We start from the raw sequence: 16864 nt of genomic DNA, 5'->3' as shown, positions 1-16864 counted from the left end.
AGTGGCAATGGCAGCAGCGGTGGGGGTGGTATTGGTGGGGGTGATACTGGTGGTGATGGTGTGGTGGTTGGATACGAGGAGCAATTTCTTCTCCAAGAGTGGTTGGGCACTGGCATGGGTGGAGTCACCGTCCTTCAGGTGTCCCGTAACTGTGGAGATGCAGCACTTGGGGACACGGTCAGTGGGCACAGCGGGATGGGTTGGGGTTGGAACTGGGTGACCTCGGAGGCCATCTCCAACCTTCATGATTCCGTGGTTCTGCGGCACTGGTGGTGGCTGATGGCGGTGCTGCTGACAGCAATGAGGTTCCCCCAGGACTCCACTGCCTGACTCTCTGCCCACCCGGGGATGGTGGGAGGACCCCATGGGGATATAGGGCAGCCCACTTCTGGCAATCCCAGCCCAGGGGGGGTTCTCTCACTCACTCACTCACCCACCCTTTTCCCCTCTTCTCTACAGAGTAAAGACCGCGACAGGAAGACGGCGATCCGGAGCTAGGCGCTCCCGGGGAAGGACGGCACGGAGGAGCGGAAGGACGGACGGACGGACGGATGGAAAAGCCACACACACCGAACCACGGACACACTCCCGTCTTCACCCCGCTGCCAGGGACAGGACCCTGCCCCTATGGGGCCGTGAGGCTGGGCTGTGGGGACGCCCCCCGCTGGGGACTGAGCCAAGCTGGGGACGCTGCCGCCGGGACCGACCGCTGCCGTGCTGTTCCCCTCCAGCTTTGAGCCACGCCATCCCCTGAACTGAGGCCCGGGGTGCTGCATTTGTTGAGTTTAATCAATACATGCTGGTGTTTCATGTCATTGATACGATAATATAAAGCCTGAGCAGCTCGTATAATTAAAAATGAGTACGGTTCAGAGACGAGGCAGAAGCTTCCTTCCTTCCTTCCTTCCTTCCAGCCCAACGCAGCCCCCGTTCTGCAGCACCGGGAGCTCCGTGCCGTGCCGGAGCCCGGCTGCAGCAGCAGGTAAAAGCAGTGCTTGGTGAGGACCAGATGCTGCAGCTGGGCTGGGTTTCCTGGGGAAATCAATTACATGTGTGGTGCTGTGAGCCCGGCGCCCGGTGCTCCCCCCGGCACGGCTTGCTGGGCAGTCCTGTGGGCTGCAGGGCAATGAAGCTCCCCAGCATCCCCAGAACGGTGACGGAGCACGGGGATCTGTGGGATGAGGCTCAGAGAGACGCTGAGGGTGCGTGCAAAATGGGGATGGGGGGCAGTGGGGGGTGGGGAGGAGCCCCGGGGGTCTGCTGGGTGATGGATACTGAGCAGGAGGAGCATGGCCATCACCGGTCCTCACGTGCACGGAGCAGAGCCCGTAGGAAATGCAGACTGGGAAAGCCCAGGTCAGTTCTGGAGAGCAGGTGCTGCACGGAGGAGCCCAGTGATGGCACCTGCAGCTACAATATGCGGCATCTCCCATCTCGGGTCTGTGCAGCACCTTTTAGGTCATCGTGGGTTCCATCTTATGGTATCTCCCATCTTGGGACCCACGTCTCCCATCCTGGGACTGTGCAGCATCCCCTATGTTGGGACATGGCACCATCTCCCATCTTGGGACTATGCAGCATCCCCTGTGTTGGGGACATGGCACCATCTCCCATCCTGGGACTGTGCAGCATCCCCTATGTTGGAATGTGGCACCATCTCCCATCTTGGGACCACAATCTCCCATCCTGGGACTGTGCAGCATCCCCTATGTTGGGACATGGCACCATCTCCCATCTTGGGACCACATCTCCCATCCTGGGACTGTGCAGCATCCCCTGTGTTGGAATGTGGCACCATCTCCCATCTTGGGACCACGTCTCCCGTCTTGGGACTGTGCAGCATCCCCTATGTTGGAACATCATGGCACCATCTCCCATCCTGGGACTGTGCAGCATCCCCTGTGTTGGGACATGGCACCATCTCCCATCCTGGGACTGTGCAGCATCCCCTATGTTGGGACATGACACCATCTCCCATCTTGGGACCACGTCTCCCATCCTGGGACTGTGCAGCATCCCCTATGTTGGAATGTGGCACCATCTCCCATCCTGGGACTGTGCAGCATCCCCTATGTTGGAATGTGGCACCATCTCCCATCTTGGGACCACATCTCCCATCCTGGGACCACGTCTCCCATCCCGGGACTGTGCAGCATCCCCTATGTTGGAACATAGCACCATCTCCCATCTTGGGACCACGTCTCCCATCCTGGGACTGTGCAGCATCCCCTGTGTTGGAACATGGCCCCATCTCCCATCTTGGGACGTCTCCTATCTTGGGACTGTGCAGCATCCCCTATGTTGGGACATGGCACCATCTCCCATCCTGGGATTGTGCAGCATCCTCTATGTTGGGATATGGCACCATCTCCCATCTTGGGACCACATCTCCCATCCTGGGACTGTGCAGCATCCCCTATGTTGGAACGTGGCACCATCTCCCATCTTGGGACCACGTCTCCCATCCTGGGACTATGCAGCATCCCCTACGTTGGAAACATCATGGCACCATCTCCCATTCTTGGACCATGTCTCCCATCCTGGGGACTGTGCAGCATCCCCTATGTTGGGACATGGCACCATCTCCCATCTTGGGACCACATCTCCCATCTTGGGATCACATCTCCCATCCTGGGACTGTGCAGCATCCCCTATGTTGGGACATGGCACCATCTCCCATCTTGGGACCACGTCTCCCGTCTTGGGACTGTGCAGCATCCCCTATGTTGGAACATCATGGCACCATCTCCCATCCTGGGACTGTGCAGCATCCCCTATGTTGGAATGTGGCACCATCTCCCATCTTGGGACCACGTCTCCCATCCTGGGACTGTGCAGCATCCCCTATGTTGGGACATAGCACCATCTCCCATCCTGGGACTGTGCAGCATCCCCTATGTTGGAACATGGCACCATCTCCCATCCTGGGACCACGTCTCCATCCTGGGACTGTGCAGCATCCCCCACATTGGAACATGGCACCATCTCCCATCCTGGGACTGTGCAGCATCCCCTATGTTGGAATGTGGCACCATCTCCCATCTTGGGACCACATCTCCCATCCTGGGACTGTGCAGCATCCCCTATGTTGGAACGTGGCACCATCTCCCATCTTGGGACCACGTCTCCCATCCCGGGACTGTGCAGCATCCCCTATGTTGGAATGTGGCACCATCTCCCATCCTGGGACCACATCTCCCATCCTGGGACTGTGCAGCATCCCCCACATTGGGACATGGCACCATCTCCCATCCTGGGACTGTGCAGCATCCTCTATGTTGGGATATGGCACCATCTCCCATCCTGGGACCACGTCTCCCATCCTGGGACTGTGCAGCACCCCCCACATTGGGATATTGGCACCATCTCCCATCCTGGGACCACGTCTCCCATCCTGGGACTGTGCAGCATCCCCTATATTGGGACATAGCACCATCTCCCATCCTGGGGACTGTGCAGCATCCCTTATGTTGGGACATGGCACCATCTCCCATCCTGGGACTGTGCAGCATCCTCTATGTTGGAACATCATGGCACCATCTCCCATCCTGGGACCATGTCTCCCATCCTGGGACTGTGCAGCATCCCCTATGTTGGGACATGGCACCATCTCCCATCTTGGGACCACGTCTCCCATCTTGGGACTGTGCAGCATCCCCTATGTTGGAACATCATGGCACCATCTCCCATCCTGGGACTGTGCAGCATCCCCTATGTTGGAATGTGGCACCATCTCCCATCCTGGGACCACATCTCCCATCCTGGGGACTGTGCAGCATCCCCTGTGTTGGGATATGGCACCATCTCCCATCTTGGGACCACATCTCCCATCCTGGGACGACATCTCCCATCCTGGGACTGTGCACCATCCCCTGTGTTGGGACATGGCACCATCTCCCATCTTGGGACCACGTCTCCCATCCTGGGACTGTGCAGCATCCCCTATGTTGGGACATGGCACCATCTCCCATCTCGGGACCGCGTGGCATCCCCCACCTCGTGCAGGATCTCCCATTTCAGATCCACGCAGCATTTCCCATCTCAGGACCACACGGCATCTCCCACCCTGGCGCCTCACGGCACCTCCAATTTGGGAACGTGCCATCTCTCTCATCTTGGGGCCACGCAGCACTTCCCACGTGGCATCTCCCACCTCATACAGCACTCACCCATCTTGGGATCGTATGGAACCCCCCCATCTCAGGACACGGTGCCACCTCCACCTCGGGACCCCGCATGCAGCATTCTCCCACCATGGGAGCAATGGCAGCTCCCTCCCTCCCTCCTGGCAGCTGTGCTCAGCAGCGGGGAAAGCCGAGGGGAGCACGGAAGGCTCTGTGCTGTCAGGGGGGGCCACGGAGCTGCTGCTCCACAGGGGGTGGGCAGTGGGGACCCCCGGGCTCAGCGTGGGGTTGGAGGCTTCGTGCCGGGATTTGGACGCGTTCTGCTGCTTGGGGTGGAAATGTTGGTATTTTCACTTTGCATACGAGCAGTTTTGAAGCTGGAGAAAAGGGGTTTGGAAGTCTCCCTGCCTCTCGGGCCGCGCTCGAAGGCACACGGAGAGGTGACGGAGCCTCTTAAGTGAAACCAGGAAGCTCTGGGGGAGGAAACGCTCAGCGGAGCCCCCCTGGGTGCTGCAGATGAGGTCGTAGCACTCAGCACTTCGGCACTGCGGCGCCCATTGCAGGGGATGCGACCCATCACAGAATGGCCTGGGTTGCAAAGGACCATGATGCTCATTGAGTTTCAACCCCCCCCCCCCCCCCCCCCGCTACGTACAGGGTCGCCAACCACCAGACCAGGCTGCCCTGAGCCACACATTCAGCCTATCCATCCCCACCACCCCAAGCACTGCGGTGACGCAGGGCCAGGACCCACACGTGAGGTCACAGTGCTGGCACTGCAATGGGTCCTCTTCCCCATCCAACACAGCTTTGCCCCATTCAGTCACAGGCACGGATGTCTGCTGGCTGATGAGCACCAGTGTCTGTGGGGGGGGGCGGGGGGGGGGCAGCATGCAGCAAACCCCTTTCCCTGCACGGACATCGCGACCCACAGCCCGCAGTCAGCCCCTGGCATTGCTCCTCTGTGCCTGTGCTCAGCTGTCACCACCTTTGCATGCTGTGTTTCTGCCTTTGCACACTTGGTTTTTTTGCATTTGCATGGCCCGGCTCTTGCTTTTGCACAGTCTGCTTCCATATTTGCATGGCTTGTTTCCATACTTGCATGGATCACCTCTGCCTTTGCACAGTTTACTTCTGCATTTGCATGGTTTGTTTCCACCTTTGCATGGTTTGCTTCCACCTTTGCATGGTTTTGTCTCCACCTTTGCATGGTTTGTTTCCACTTTTGCATGCTTTTGTCTCCACCTTTGCATGGTTTGTTTCCACCTTTGCATGGTTTGCTTCCACCTTTGCATGGTTTGCTTCCACCTTTGCATGGTTTGCTTCCACTTTTGCATGGTTTTGTCTCCACCTTTGCATGGTCTGCTTCCATATTTTCACAACTTGCATGGATCATCTCTGCCTTTGCACAGTTTGCTCCTGCATTTGTATGGTTTGTTTCCACCTTTGCATGGTTTTCTCTCCACCTTTGCACAGTCTGCTTCCATATTTGCATGGCTTGTTTCCATACTTGCATGGATCACCTCTGCCTTTGCACACTTCTGCATTTGCATGGTTTGTTTCCACCTTTGCATGGTTGTCTCCACCTTTGCACAGTCTGTTTCCATATTTGCACAACTTGTTTCCATACTTGCATGGATCATCTCTGCCTTTGCACAGTTTACCTCTGCATTTGCATGCTTTGTTTCCACCTTTGCATGGTTTGTTTCCACTTTTGCATGGTTTTGTCTCCACCTTTGCACAGTCTGCTTCCATATTTGCACAACTTGCATGGATCATCTCTGCCTTTGCACAGTATACTTCTGCATTTGCATGGCTTTTTCCACCTTTGCATGGTTTGTTTCCACCTTTGCATGCTTTGTTTCCACCTTTGCATGGTTGCCTCCACCTCTGCACAGTCTGCTTCCATATTTGCATGGTCTGTTTCCATACTTGCATGGATCATCTCTGCCTTTGCACAGTTTGCTCCTGCATTTGCACGGCTTGTTTCCACCTTTGCATGCTTTGTTTCCACCTTTGCATTGTTTGTCTCCACCTTTGCATTGTTTGTCTCCACCTTTGCATGGTTTGTTTCCACTTTTGCATGGTTTTGTCTCCACCTTTGCACAGTCTGTTTCCATATTTGCACAACTTGTTTCCATACTTGCATGGATCATCTCTGCCTTTGCACAGTTTACCTCTGCATTTGCATGGTTTGTTTCCACCTTTGCATGGTTTGTTTCCACCTTTGCATGGTTTTGTCTCCACCTTTGCACGGTCTGTTTTCATATTTGCACAACTTGCATGGATCACCTCTGCCTTTGCACAGTTTGCTCCTGCATTTGCACGGCTTGTTTCCACCTTCGCATGCTTTGTTTCCACCTTTGCACGTCCTGCCCCTGCATTTGCACACCTTGCTTCCCTATCTGCATGCCGTGCTTCTTTATTTGCCCCCCCACCACGGAGGGCAAAGACCCCCAGACCTCCAAACCAAAGCACTCGAGCTGGGATGGCAGTGCAGCTCCTGGGTAGGAGCTCAGCACTGGACCCCCCCTATAGCACAGAGCCCCCCCCTTCCACTGCAGGGTAAAGACCCCCAGACCTCCAAACCAAAGCACTCGAGCCGGCATGGCAGTGCAGCTCCTGGGTAGGAGCTCAGCACTGGACCCCCCCTATATCACAGAGCCCCCCCCCCTTCCACTGCAGGGTAAAGACCCCCAGACTTCCAAACCAAAGCACTCAAGCTGGGACAGCAGCGCAGCTCCTGGGTAGGAGCTCAGAAGTGGACCCCCCCCTATAGCACAGAGCCCCCCCCCTTCCACTGCAGGGTAAAGACCCCCAGACCTCCAAACCAAAGCACTCGAGCCGGGATGGCAGTGCAGCTCCTGGGTAGGAGCTCAGCATTGGACCCCCCCTATATCACAGACCCCCCCCCCCCCCCTCCCACTGCAGGGCTCTGCTGCTCTGCACCCCACATCCTGCAGCAGGAGCTCAGGGGGGGGGGGGGGGGGGTGGGAGGAACAACAGACCCCAGCATGGGACACACAGCCCCCCCACATCCCCCCACACGTGGCTGCAGCTCCCAATGATCGCTTCCATGCACGCACCCCCCCCCTTCCCCCCCCCCTCGCCCAAGGCCTCTGCCCCACGGCGTGCAGCTGGCAGCCGTTAAAGCCATGCAGGTGGCAATTATGGGGCAGCTGGGAGAGAAAGCGGTGCGGGGTCTCAGAGACAAAAGGAAGGGGTTCTGCCAGAACCCCCCCCCCAACCCCCCGATCCCCCCCCAAACTGCTGATGGGGAGCATATCACGACGTGCCCCTCACACCCAAGCAATGGGGAATCATGAATCGGGGCATGGAGGTGGTGGGTGACCCCTCTGGGGGCTCCACCCTTTTGCTCCCCCCTCCCTTGTACAGTGCTGGGAGGGGGGGGGGGGAGATATTGGGGAGTTGGGGGGGGGAGGCGATGCGAAATAGGGAGATGATGGGCAACGGGGGGTGTCGGGCACTGGGGGAATGCTGGGGGAGACTTTGGAAGCTGGTAGGGATGCTGGGCACTGGGAAGGTCTGTGGGAGATTTGGGGAGCTGGGGAGGATGCTGGGCACTGGGGAGATGCTGGGGGGCTGGGGGGGTGCCGGGGGGCTGGAGGATGCTGGGCACTGGGGGGGTGCTGGGGGGCTGGAGGATGCTGGGCACTGGGGAGATGCTGGGGGGCTGTGGGGGGGCGCTGGGCACTGGGGGGGATGCTGGGGGGCTGGAGGATGCTGGGCACTGGGGGGGATGCTGAGGGGGTGCTGGGGGGCTGGAGGATGCTGGGCACTGGGGGGGATGCTGAGGAACTGGGGGGGATGCTGGGGAGCTGGGGGATGCTGGGGGGCTGGAGGATGCTGGGCACTGGGGCGGGGGGATGCTGGGGGGCTGGAGGATGCTGGGCACTGGGGGGATGCTGGGGAGCTGGGGGATGCTGGGGGGCTGGAGGATGCTGGGCACTGGGGCGGGGGGATGCTGGGGGGCTGGAGGATGCTGGGCACTGGGGGGATGCTGGGGAGCTGGGGGATGCTGGGGGGCTGGAGGATGCTGGGCACTAGGGGGGGATGCTGGGGGGCTGGGGGGTGCTGGGGGGCTGGAGGATGCTGGGCACTGGGGGGATGCTGGGGGGCTGGTGGGGGTGCTGGGGGGGTTGGAGGATGCTGGGCACTGGGGGGATGCTGGGGGATGCTGAGGGGCTGGAGGATGCTGGGCACTGGGGGGGATGCTGAGGAACTGGGGGGATGCTGGGGATGCTGGGAGCTGGGGGTTGCTGGGGAGCTCAGGGGGGTCTGGGGGGAGATGTTGGGAGCTGATGGGGATGCTGGGAGGATGCTGGGGAGCTGGGGGTGGTGAGAGCTGGGGGGTTGCTGGGGAGCTTAGGGGGTTTGGGGAGAGATTTTGGGAGCTGATGGGGATGCTGGGGTGCTGGGGATGAGAGCTGGGGGGGTGCTGGGGAGTTCAGGGGGGTCTTGGGGGGAGATGTTGGGAGCTGATGGGGATGCTGGGGGGATGCTGGGGAACTGGGGGTGGTGAGAGCTGGGGGGAGTGCTGGGGAGCTTAGGGGGTCTGGGGGGAGATGCTGGGAGCTGATGGGGATGCTGGGGGGATGGTGGGGAGCTGGGGGGAGTGCTGGGGAGCTCAGGGGGTCTGGAGGGAGATGTTGGGAGCTGATGGGGATGCTGGGGTGCTGGGGGGATGCTGGGGAGCTGGGGGTGGTGAGAGTTGGGGGGGGTGCTGGGGAGCTTAGGGGGTCTGGGGAGAGATGCTGGGAGCTGATGGGGATGCTGGGGTGCTGGGGGGATGCTGGGGAGCTGGGGGTGGTGAGAGTTGGGGGGGGTGCTGGGGAGCTTAGGGGGTCTGGGGGGAGATGCTGGGAGCTGATGGGGATGCTGGGGTGCCGGCAGGGCTGTAGGGAGCAGAACCAGCCTGGAGGAGCAGTCGGTCCTCCCAAACCCTACACATCTGCGGGTTCCCTGGAAGGGAGCGGAGCCTTTGGACACCTCTGTGCTCCTAAAGTTGCTCAGGGCTCAGCAGCCCCCCCCCCTCCCTCCCCCCCCCCGGATTGTTGTGTCCACCCACCCCACACATCTATGGGGCTCCGGGAGCCGTCGGAGAGGGATGTGGCTGCGAATGGGGTGGAGCCGAGCAGAATAAACCCCATAATAGCAGGTTCAGCATCGCAGTAACCCAATGCCGCGTTTCCTCCTCCTAATCCACAGGAACCCTCATGGGGATGGGGGGGGGGGAGGGGAAGGGGGGGGCACACGGCTGCGTCCCCACACTGCTGTGTCCCCATCACGGTCGTATCCCTGCAGTGCTCGTGCCCCCACGGTGCTCCTGTCCCTGCAACACTCCTGTCCCCACCATGCTGTGTCCCCGGGCCATTTGTGTCCCTGTGATGCTTCTGTCCCCACAGGGCCTGTGTCCCTATAACGCTCCTGTCCCCGTGATGCTCCTGTCCCTGTGATGCTTCTGTCCCCACAGGGCCTGTGTCCCTATAATGCTCCTGTCCCCGTGATGCTCCTATCCCTGTGATGCTCATGTCCCCATGATGCTCCTATCCCTGTGATGCCCATGTCCCCATGATGCTCCTGTCCCCATGGTGCTCCTGTCCCTGTGATGCTCCTGTCCCCATCATGCCCATGTCCCCATGATGCCCATGTCCCTGGGATTCCCATGTCCCTGTGATGCTCCTGCCCCCACAGTCCCTGTGTCCCTACAACACTCATGTCCCCATGATGCTCCTGTCCCCATGATGCCCATGTCCCTGTGATGCCCATGTCCCCATAATGCCCATGTCCCCATGATGCCTGTGTCCCCGTGATGCTCCTGCCCCCACAGTCCCTGTGTCCCTACAACACTCACGTCCCCATGATGCTCATGTCCCTATGATACTCCTGTCCCCATGATGCCCATGTCCCCATGATGCTCCTGTCCCCGTGATGCTCCTGTCCCCGTGTTGCCCATGTCCCTGTGGTGCCCATGTCCCCATGATACCCATGTCCCCATGATGCTCCTGTCCCCACGATGCTCATGTCCCTGTGATGCTCCTGCCCCCACAGTGCCTGTGTCCCTATAACACTCATATCCCCGTGATGCTCCTGTCCCTACAACACTCGTGTCCCCATGATGCTCCTGTCCCCATGATGCCCATGTCCCTGTGATGCTCCTGTCCCTGTGATGCCCACGTCCCCATCATGCCCATGTCCCCATGATGCCCATGTCCCTGTGATGCTCCTGCCCCCACAGTGCCTGTGTCCCTACAGCACTCGCGTCCCCATGAAGCTCCTGTCCCTATGATACTCCTGTCCCCATGATGCCCATGTCCCTGTGATGCCCTTGTCCCCATGATGCCCACATCCCTGTGGTGCCCATGTCCCCATCATGCCCATGTCCCTGTGATGCTCCTGCCCCCACAGTACCTGTGTCCCTATAACACTCATATCCCCGTGATGCTCCTGTCCCTACAACACTCGTGTCCCCATGATGCTCCTGTCTGTCATGCTTCTGTCCCCATGATGCCCATGTCCCTGTGGTGCCCATGTCCCTGTGATGCTCCTGTCCCCATTAACCCATGTCCCCATGATGCTCCTGTCCCCATGATGCCCATGTCCCTGTGGTGCCCATGTCCCTCTGATGCTCCTGTCCCCATGATGCTCACGTCCCTGTGATGCTCCTGTCCCTGGGATGCCCACGTCCCCATGATGCCCATGTCCCCATTACGCTCATGTCCCCACGATGCTCATGTCCCCATGATGCTCCTGTCCCTGTGATGCTCCTGTCCCCATGATGCCCATGTCCCTGTGATGCTCCTGTCCCCATGATGCCCATGTCCCTGTGATGCTCCTGCCCCCCCAGTGCCTGTGTCCCTATAGCACTCCTGTCCGTGATGCTCCTGTCCCTACAACACTTGTGTCCCCATGATGCCCATGTCCCTGGGATGCTCCTGCCCCCATAGTGCCTGTCCCTACAAACTCACATCCCCATGATGCTCATGTCCCTGTGATGCTCCTGTCCCTGTGATGCTGCTGCCCCCACAGTGCCTGTGTCCCTACAACACTCCTGTCCCCATGATGCTCCTGTCCCTATGATACTCCTGTCCCCATGATGCCCATGTCCCTGTGATGCTCATGTCCCCATGATGCCCATGTCCCCATGATGCTCCTGTCCCCACAATGCCCATGTCCCCGTGATGCTCCTGTCCCTGTGATGCTCCTGTCCCTGTGATGCCCATGTCCCTGTGATGCTCCTGCCCTCACAGTGCCTGTGTCCCTATAACACTCATATCCCCGTGATGCTCCTGTCCCTACAACACTCATGTCCCCATGATGCTCCTGTCCCCATGATGCCCATGTCCCCATGATGCCCATGTCCCCATGATGCCCACGTCCCCATGATGCTCCTGTCCCCATGATGCTCCTATCCCTGTGATGCTCCTGCCCCCACAGTGCCTGTGTCCCTACAACACTCACATCCCCACAACACTCATGCCCCCACGATGCTCGTGCCCCTGTGATGCTCCTTCCCCCACAAGCTCAAGTCTCCGTGACACACGTGTCCCCACATCCCCATAACACGTATCCCACACTCACATCCCCGTGCCCACGTCCCCACAACACACACCTCTGTCACACTCACGTCCCTACAACACCCCTACCCCACAAAATCATGCCCTTACAGTATCGGTGTCCCCACGATGCCAATGTCCCCATGACCCCCACGTGTCCCCCCTGCCCACGGGTAGCCAGGACCTGCACGAAGCTCTCAGGGCCCCTAATAGGGAGAGGAGCAAAGCCAGCACAGAGCCACCCCACTGCCCTGGGATGCGCTCAGCATCTCATCACCACCCTGGAATTTGGGGATGGGCACGCAGCCCTGAGCTCAGACACTGCTGGGGACGGGGGTGACATCGAGCTGTGCCATCCTCAGGTGCCCCCAGAGGATCCCAGGAGGGCAGTGCAGACCCCATATGGGTCTCGGTGCCGGAGCGGAGCTGTGCTGCACCCTATGAGCCCCGAGGTGCTCGCAGAGCTCCAATCTGCACCTGCACAGCAGCCAGGAAACACGTGTGACCCCGCTGCTCTGCTGCCCCTTTCTTCCTCTGATTTAGGGTCTGCGAGCCGCCTCCCCCCTCCCCCTCTGGCCCCAATCCATGCCAGCTGGGATCCCAGTGGGGCAGGGGCTGCTGAACCCCCCCCAAAGAATGGGGATCCCCCATTGGGACAGGTGCTGCAGAACCCCCCCCAAAGAATGGGGATCCCCCATTGGGACAGGTGCTGCAGAACCCCCCCCAAAGAATGGGGATCCCCCATTGGGAGAGGTGCTGCAGAACCCCCCCCCCCCCAAAGAATGGGGATCCCCCATTGGGACAGGTGCTGCAGACCCCCGAAAGAATGGGGATCCCCCATTAGGACAGGTGCTGCAGACCCCCCCAAAGAATGGGGATCCCCCATTGGGACAGGTGCTGCAGACCCCCCCAAAGAATAGGGATCCCTCATTGGGACAGGTGCTGCAGAACCCCCCCCCCAAATTAATGGGGATCCCCCATTGGGACAGGTGCTGCAGACCTCCCCAAAGAATGGGGATCCCCCATTGGGACAGGTGCTGCAGAACCCCCCCCAAAGGACGGGGATCCCCCATTGGGACAGGTGCTGCTGAAACCCCCCCGAATTAATGGGGATCCCCCATTAGGACAGGTGCTGCAGACCCCCCCCCCCGAAAGAATGGGGATCCCCCATTGGGACAGGTGCTGCAGAACCCCCCCCAAAGGATGGGGATCCCCCATTGGGACAGGTGCTGCAGAACCCCCCAAAGAATGGGGATCCCCCATTGGGAGAGGTGCTGCAGAACCCCCTCTGAAGTAATGGGGATCCCCCATTGGGACAGGTGCTGCTGAACCCCCTCCCCCCCAAGGAATGGGGATCTCCCATTGGGAGAGGTGCTGCAGAACCCCCCCCCCCCGAATTAATGGGGATCTCCCATTGGGAGAGGTGCTGCAGAACCGCCCCCCCCAAAGAATTTGGGACAGGTGCTGCAGAACCCCCTCCCCCCCCGAGGAATGGGGATCCCTCATTGGGACAGGTGCTGCAGACCCCCCCCCCCCAAATTAATGGGGATCCCCCATTGGGACAGGTGCTGCAGAACCCCCCCCAAAGAATGGGGATTCCCCATTGGGACAGGTGCTGCAGACCCCCCCAAAGAATGGGGATCCCCCATTAGGACAGGTGCTGCAGACCCCCCCCCCCCCAAATTAATGGGGATCCCCCATTGGGACAGGTGCTGCAGAACCCCCCCCAAAGAATGGGGATTCCCCATTGGGGCAGGTGCTGCAGAACCCCCCCGAAGCAATGGGGATCCCCCATTGGGACAGGTGCTGCAGACCCCCCCCCCCCCCCCAAATTAATGGGGATCCCCCATTGGGGACAGGTGCTGCAGACCCCCCCGAGGAATGGGGATCTCCCATTGGGAGAGGTGCTGCAGAACCTCCCCCCCCAAAGAATTTGGGACAGGTGCTGCAGACCCCCCCCCCGAATTAATGGGGATCCCCCATTGGGACAGGTGCTGCAGACCCCCCCCAAATTAATGGGGATCCCCCATTAGGACAGGTGCTGCAGACCCCCCCCCCCCCAAATTAATGGGGATCCCCCATTGGGACAGGTGCTGCATACCCCCCCCTCCTCCCAAGCACTGGGGACCCCTGGCACAGCATCAATCCCTCCAACTCCACATCTCCATCCGTGTCCCGTCCCCCGCCATCCCCATCCCCATCCCCAACCCCAACCCCAAACCCCCCCCTCCCCTTTCCCCCCCACCCCCCCCCCATCCCCCCCCCTCCCTACTCCCCCCACGGCCGCAGCTGCGGGGCCGGATTGGAAGCGCAGGTACGGGGCTGGCGCGCTGCCCGTCTCCCCTGTGTCTGTCTGGGGGAAGAGGAAGCCGGTCCACCTCTGGAATCCTTCACTCTCTCCTCGTTGCTGCTCTCCCCCGCGTCCCCCCCCCGGGGATTCGGGGTCAGCCGCTCTCTCTCCCGGTCTCTCTCTTTTTTTCCTCCCCCCCCCCCCCCTATCGGATTACAATGCGTGCAGTGTTCGCTCCAAATCCCCCTCCGCACGTTAATTCTGCTCCTCTGTCTCTTAACTACCAAACTCTGCTTTTCCTGTGCCTCCTGTCTTTCCATTCCCCCCCCCCCCCCCCCCACCGCCAACCTCCCGCCTTCCCCCCCCCCCCCCCCCCCCCGGCTATTTTTCATCTCCGACAAATAGAGGGAGGTCGGCTTCAATTGGAGCCCCATCCGCGGGCAGTGGGCAGTGCCCGGTGCTGGGAGTGGGGGTATGAAAGAGGGGGGGGGGGATGCAATCCTGGGTGGTTCCAACGCTCTGTGGGGCTGGGAGAGGGGCTGGGACCCCCCCACCCCACCCGGGGTGAGCTGCCGCCTGCCTCAGTTTCCCTTAGCTTGAACCCCCCCCCAATTGAATGGGGATCCCCCCCACTTTGGTGCTGGGGTTGTGAGCTCCATAGAGAGAAGGGCGGTGGGGATGGATGGATGGATGGATGGATGGATGGACGGACACAGTCTGGTGGTGGATGTGGCCGAGTCCCGCCCCACTGTGAGCAGAGGGGGGGCTGGGGGGGGCACAGGACTGGGATTTCCCCACACCACACACAGGGACTGCAAGGAAGGAGGTGGCAAACGTGCCAAATTCCACCTGGAAATGCCGAGCTCCAGCATGGGACGCTCGGAGACACGGCGGGGTCTGCGCCCAGGGGACGCTCGGAGCCATCAGGACGTGGGTCCAGAAGAGCCACAGCCCCGCCGGGTGGAGGGGGGGGGCCGTGAAAAGACCCCCCCTTCCCCCTCCAGGCTCACCAAACAGCACTGCCAATGGCAACCATCAGTAGGTTCCAGAGTGAACGCGGCCCACGGTGACAGCGGCGGCGCAGCCAACGTCTGCTCCGCATCCCACGGCCTTCAGGGCTACTGGGGAAGCTCACAGGGTGGGGGCAGAGGGGGTGCAGGCTCTGACCCCCCCCCCCAGACTCCTCCTCCCCACCTCCCATCTTTCCGTGCTGATTTACTGCCCGCAGAAAAAAGTTTCCCTCTCCGACTCCAAGATTCCTTGCGTTTTGGCTCCCGCTCCCGCAAACCCGAATCAACTGTTAATTTTGGCAACCCCCCCCCCACCCCACTCTGTGCTGCTCCGACTGTGCTCGGACTTTTCCATTCTAAACACCTTGAGAGCTGCTCCCAATTGGGGAGGGGGGGGGGGGGTTGCAGTGACACAGCCATTCTCTTCTCCCCGGGCGCTGCGCCCCACACTGCTGCTGCGCAATGGGAGACCGCGGCTCCGGAGAGGTCCCAGCGCCGTGGGATTCACACGCAGCGGGGGGGGGGGGGGGGGGGAACAGAAACCCTACAGAGAGCATTGGGACCCCACGGTGTAGGGTTCACCTCGTACCAGGAGCCCCACCCCATGTCGGAGCTGTGCTGATCCCCTCCCCATAACCATGCGTAATGCAGCCGCCCAGGGCTCGCTTGGTGCAGAGCAGGCCCCGCTCGTTAAAGGTTACGAGATGTAAAGTCAGAGCGCAGCCCCCCAGCCAACCCCCCACCCCCCCGCCTCGGCGCCGTGAGGGGGAAGGGGGTGGTGGTGATGGTGGGGGGGGGGGGGTGCATGGCCCCTTCCCACCGCTCTTCCCCCACTTCCAGATTGCATTTCCCACTGGGATCGATGGGTTCCCCCTTTCCCCATCAGCCCCGAGGTTGGTGGGGAGGGGAGCGAACGGCTCCGTCCCGCAGATGGCTTTAATCGTGCCCCCCCGGGGACCCCTCCCCTCCTTTCTCGCAGCCATCTGGGAGCGGAGCGGGGATGAAAGCGGTGGGTCCGGGGGAGCCCCCACCCTGCGTCGCACCTGCAAAGCCCCCGGCCCCCCTCCTCGTCCCGGCGCGGGGAAGGATCGGTGCGAGCAGCACGCGATCCGGCCGGGGACCTGCCAGGAAGAAAGAGCAGAGGCTTCCATGTCAACATTCCTCCTTAGCAAAACACGGCCCGCTCCCCTCCGTAGCCCATTAAAGGGAGATTTCCTGCCGGTGGCGGAGGGAGAGTAGGGGGGAGGCATGGGGGGCGGGGGGGGGTCAGCGATACGCGGTGCAGCTGGCCCCGGGCACAGTGCCTTGTAGGTGATAGAGAGACATGGGGTACTTGGGTTGGGTTGGATTGGGGGGAGTCCCTAGAGATCAAAGAGCCATGGGATGGGTTAGGTTGGAAGGGTCCTTACAGATCACAGAGCCATGGGATGGTTGAGTTGGAAGGGTCCTTACAGATCACAGAGCCATGGGATGGGTTGGGTTGGAAGGGTCCTTACAGATCACACAGCCATGGGATGGTTGAGTTGGAAGGGTTCTTACAGATCACAGAGCCATGGGACAGTTGGGTTGGACGGGTCCTTACAGATCACAGAGCCACGGGATGGTTGGGTTGGAAGGATCCTTACAGATCACAGAGCCATGGGATGGTTGGGTTGGAAGGGTCCTTACAGATCATAGAGCCATGGGATTGTTGGGTTGGACGGGTCCTTACAGATCACAGAGCCATGGGATGGTTGGGTTGGGCCATGGGGTGGTTGGGTTGGGTTGGGATGGGACGGTCTTTAGAGATCAAAGAGCCATGGGATGGATTGGATTGGGATGGAAGGGTCCTTACAGATCATAGAGCTATGGGATGGTTGGTTT

The 16864-nt window shown here is 60.5% G+C and overlaps 2 protein-coding genes across 2 annotated transcripts in view; one reads left to right on the top strand and one right to left on the bottom strand.

The window, feature by feature from the left end:
* SCX (scleraxis bHLH transcription factor) overlaps positions 1–872 on the top strand; it is a 16548-nt gene extending 15676 nt beyond the window's left edge. The window contains exon 2 of the mRNA NM_204253.2: positions 460–872. Coding sequence (NP_989584.1) covers positions 460–498 — 39 coding nt within the window. The 3' untranslated portion in view covers positions 499–872. The remainder of the gene's footprint in view (positions 1–459) is intronic.
* The window catches only part of BOP1 (block of proliferation 1), a 78394-nt gene that overhangs the window by 33331 nt on the left and 28199 nt on the right, over positions 1–16864 (bottom strand). The gene's annotated exons all lie outside the window — the stretch shown is intronic.

Source organism: Gallus gallus, chromosome 2, assembly GCF_016699485.2.
Source record: "Gallus gallus isolate bGalGal1 chromosome 2, bGalGal1.mat.broiler.GRCg7b, whole genome shotgun sequence".
Lineage (NCBI taxonomy): Eukaryota > Metazoa > Chordata > Aves > Galliformes > Phasianidae > Gallus > Gallus gallus.
This window is presented reverse-complemented; position numbering and strand designations above follow the sequence as displayed.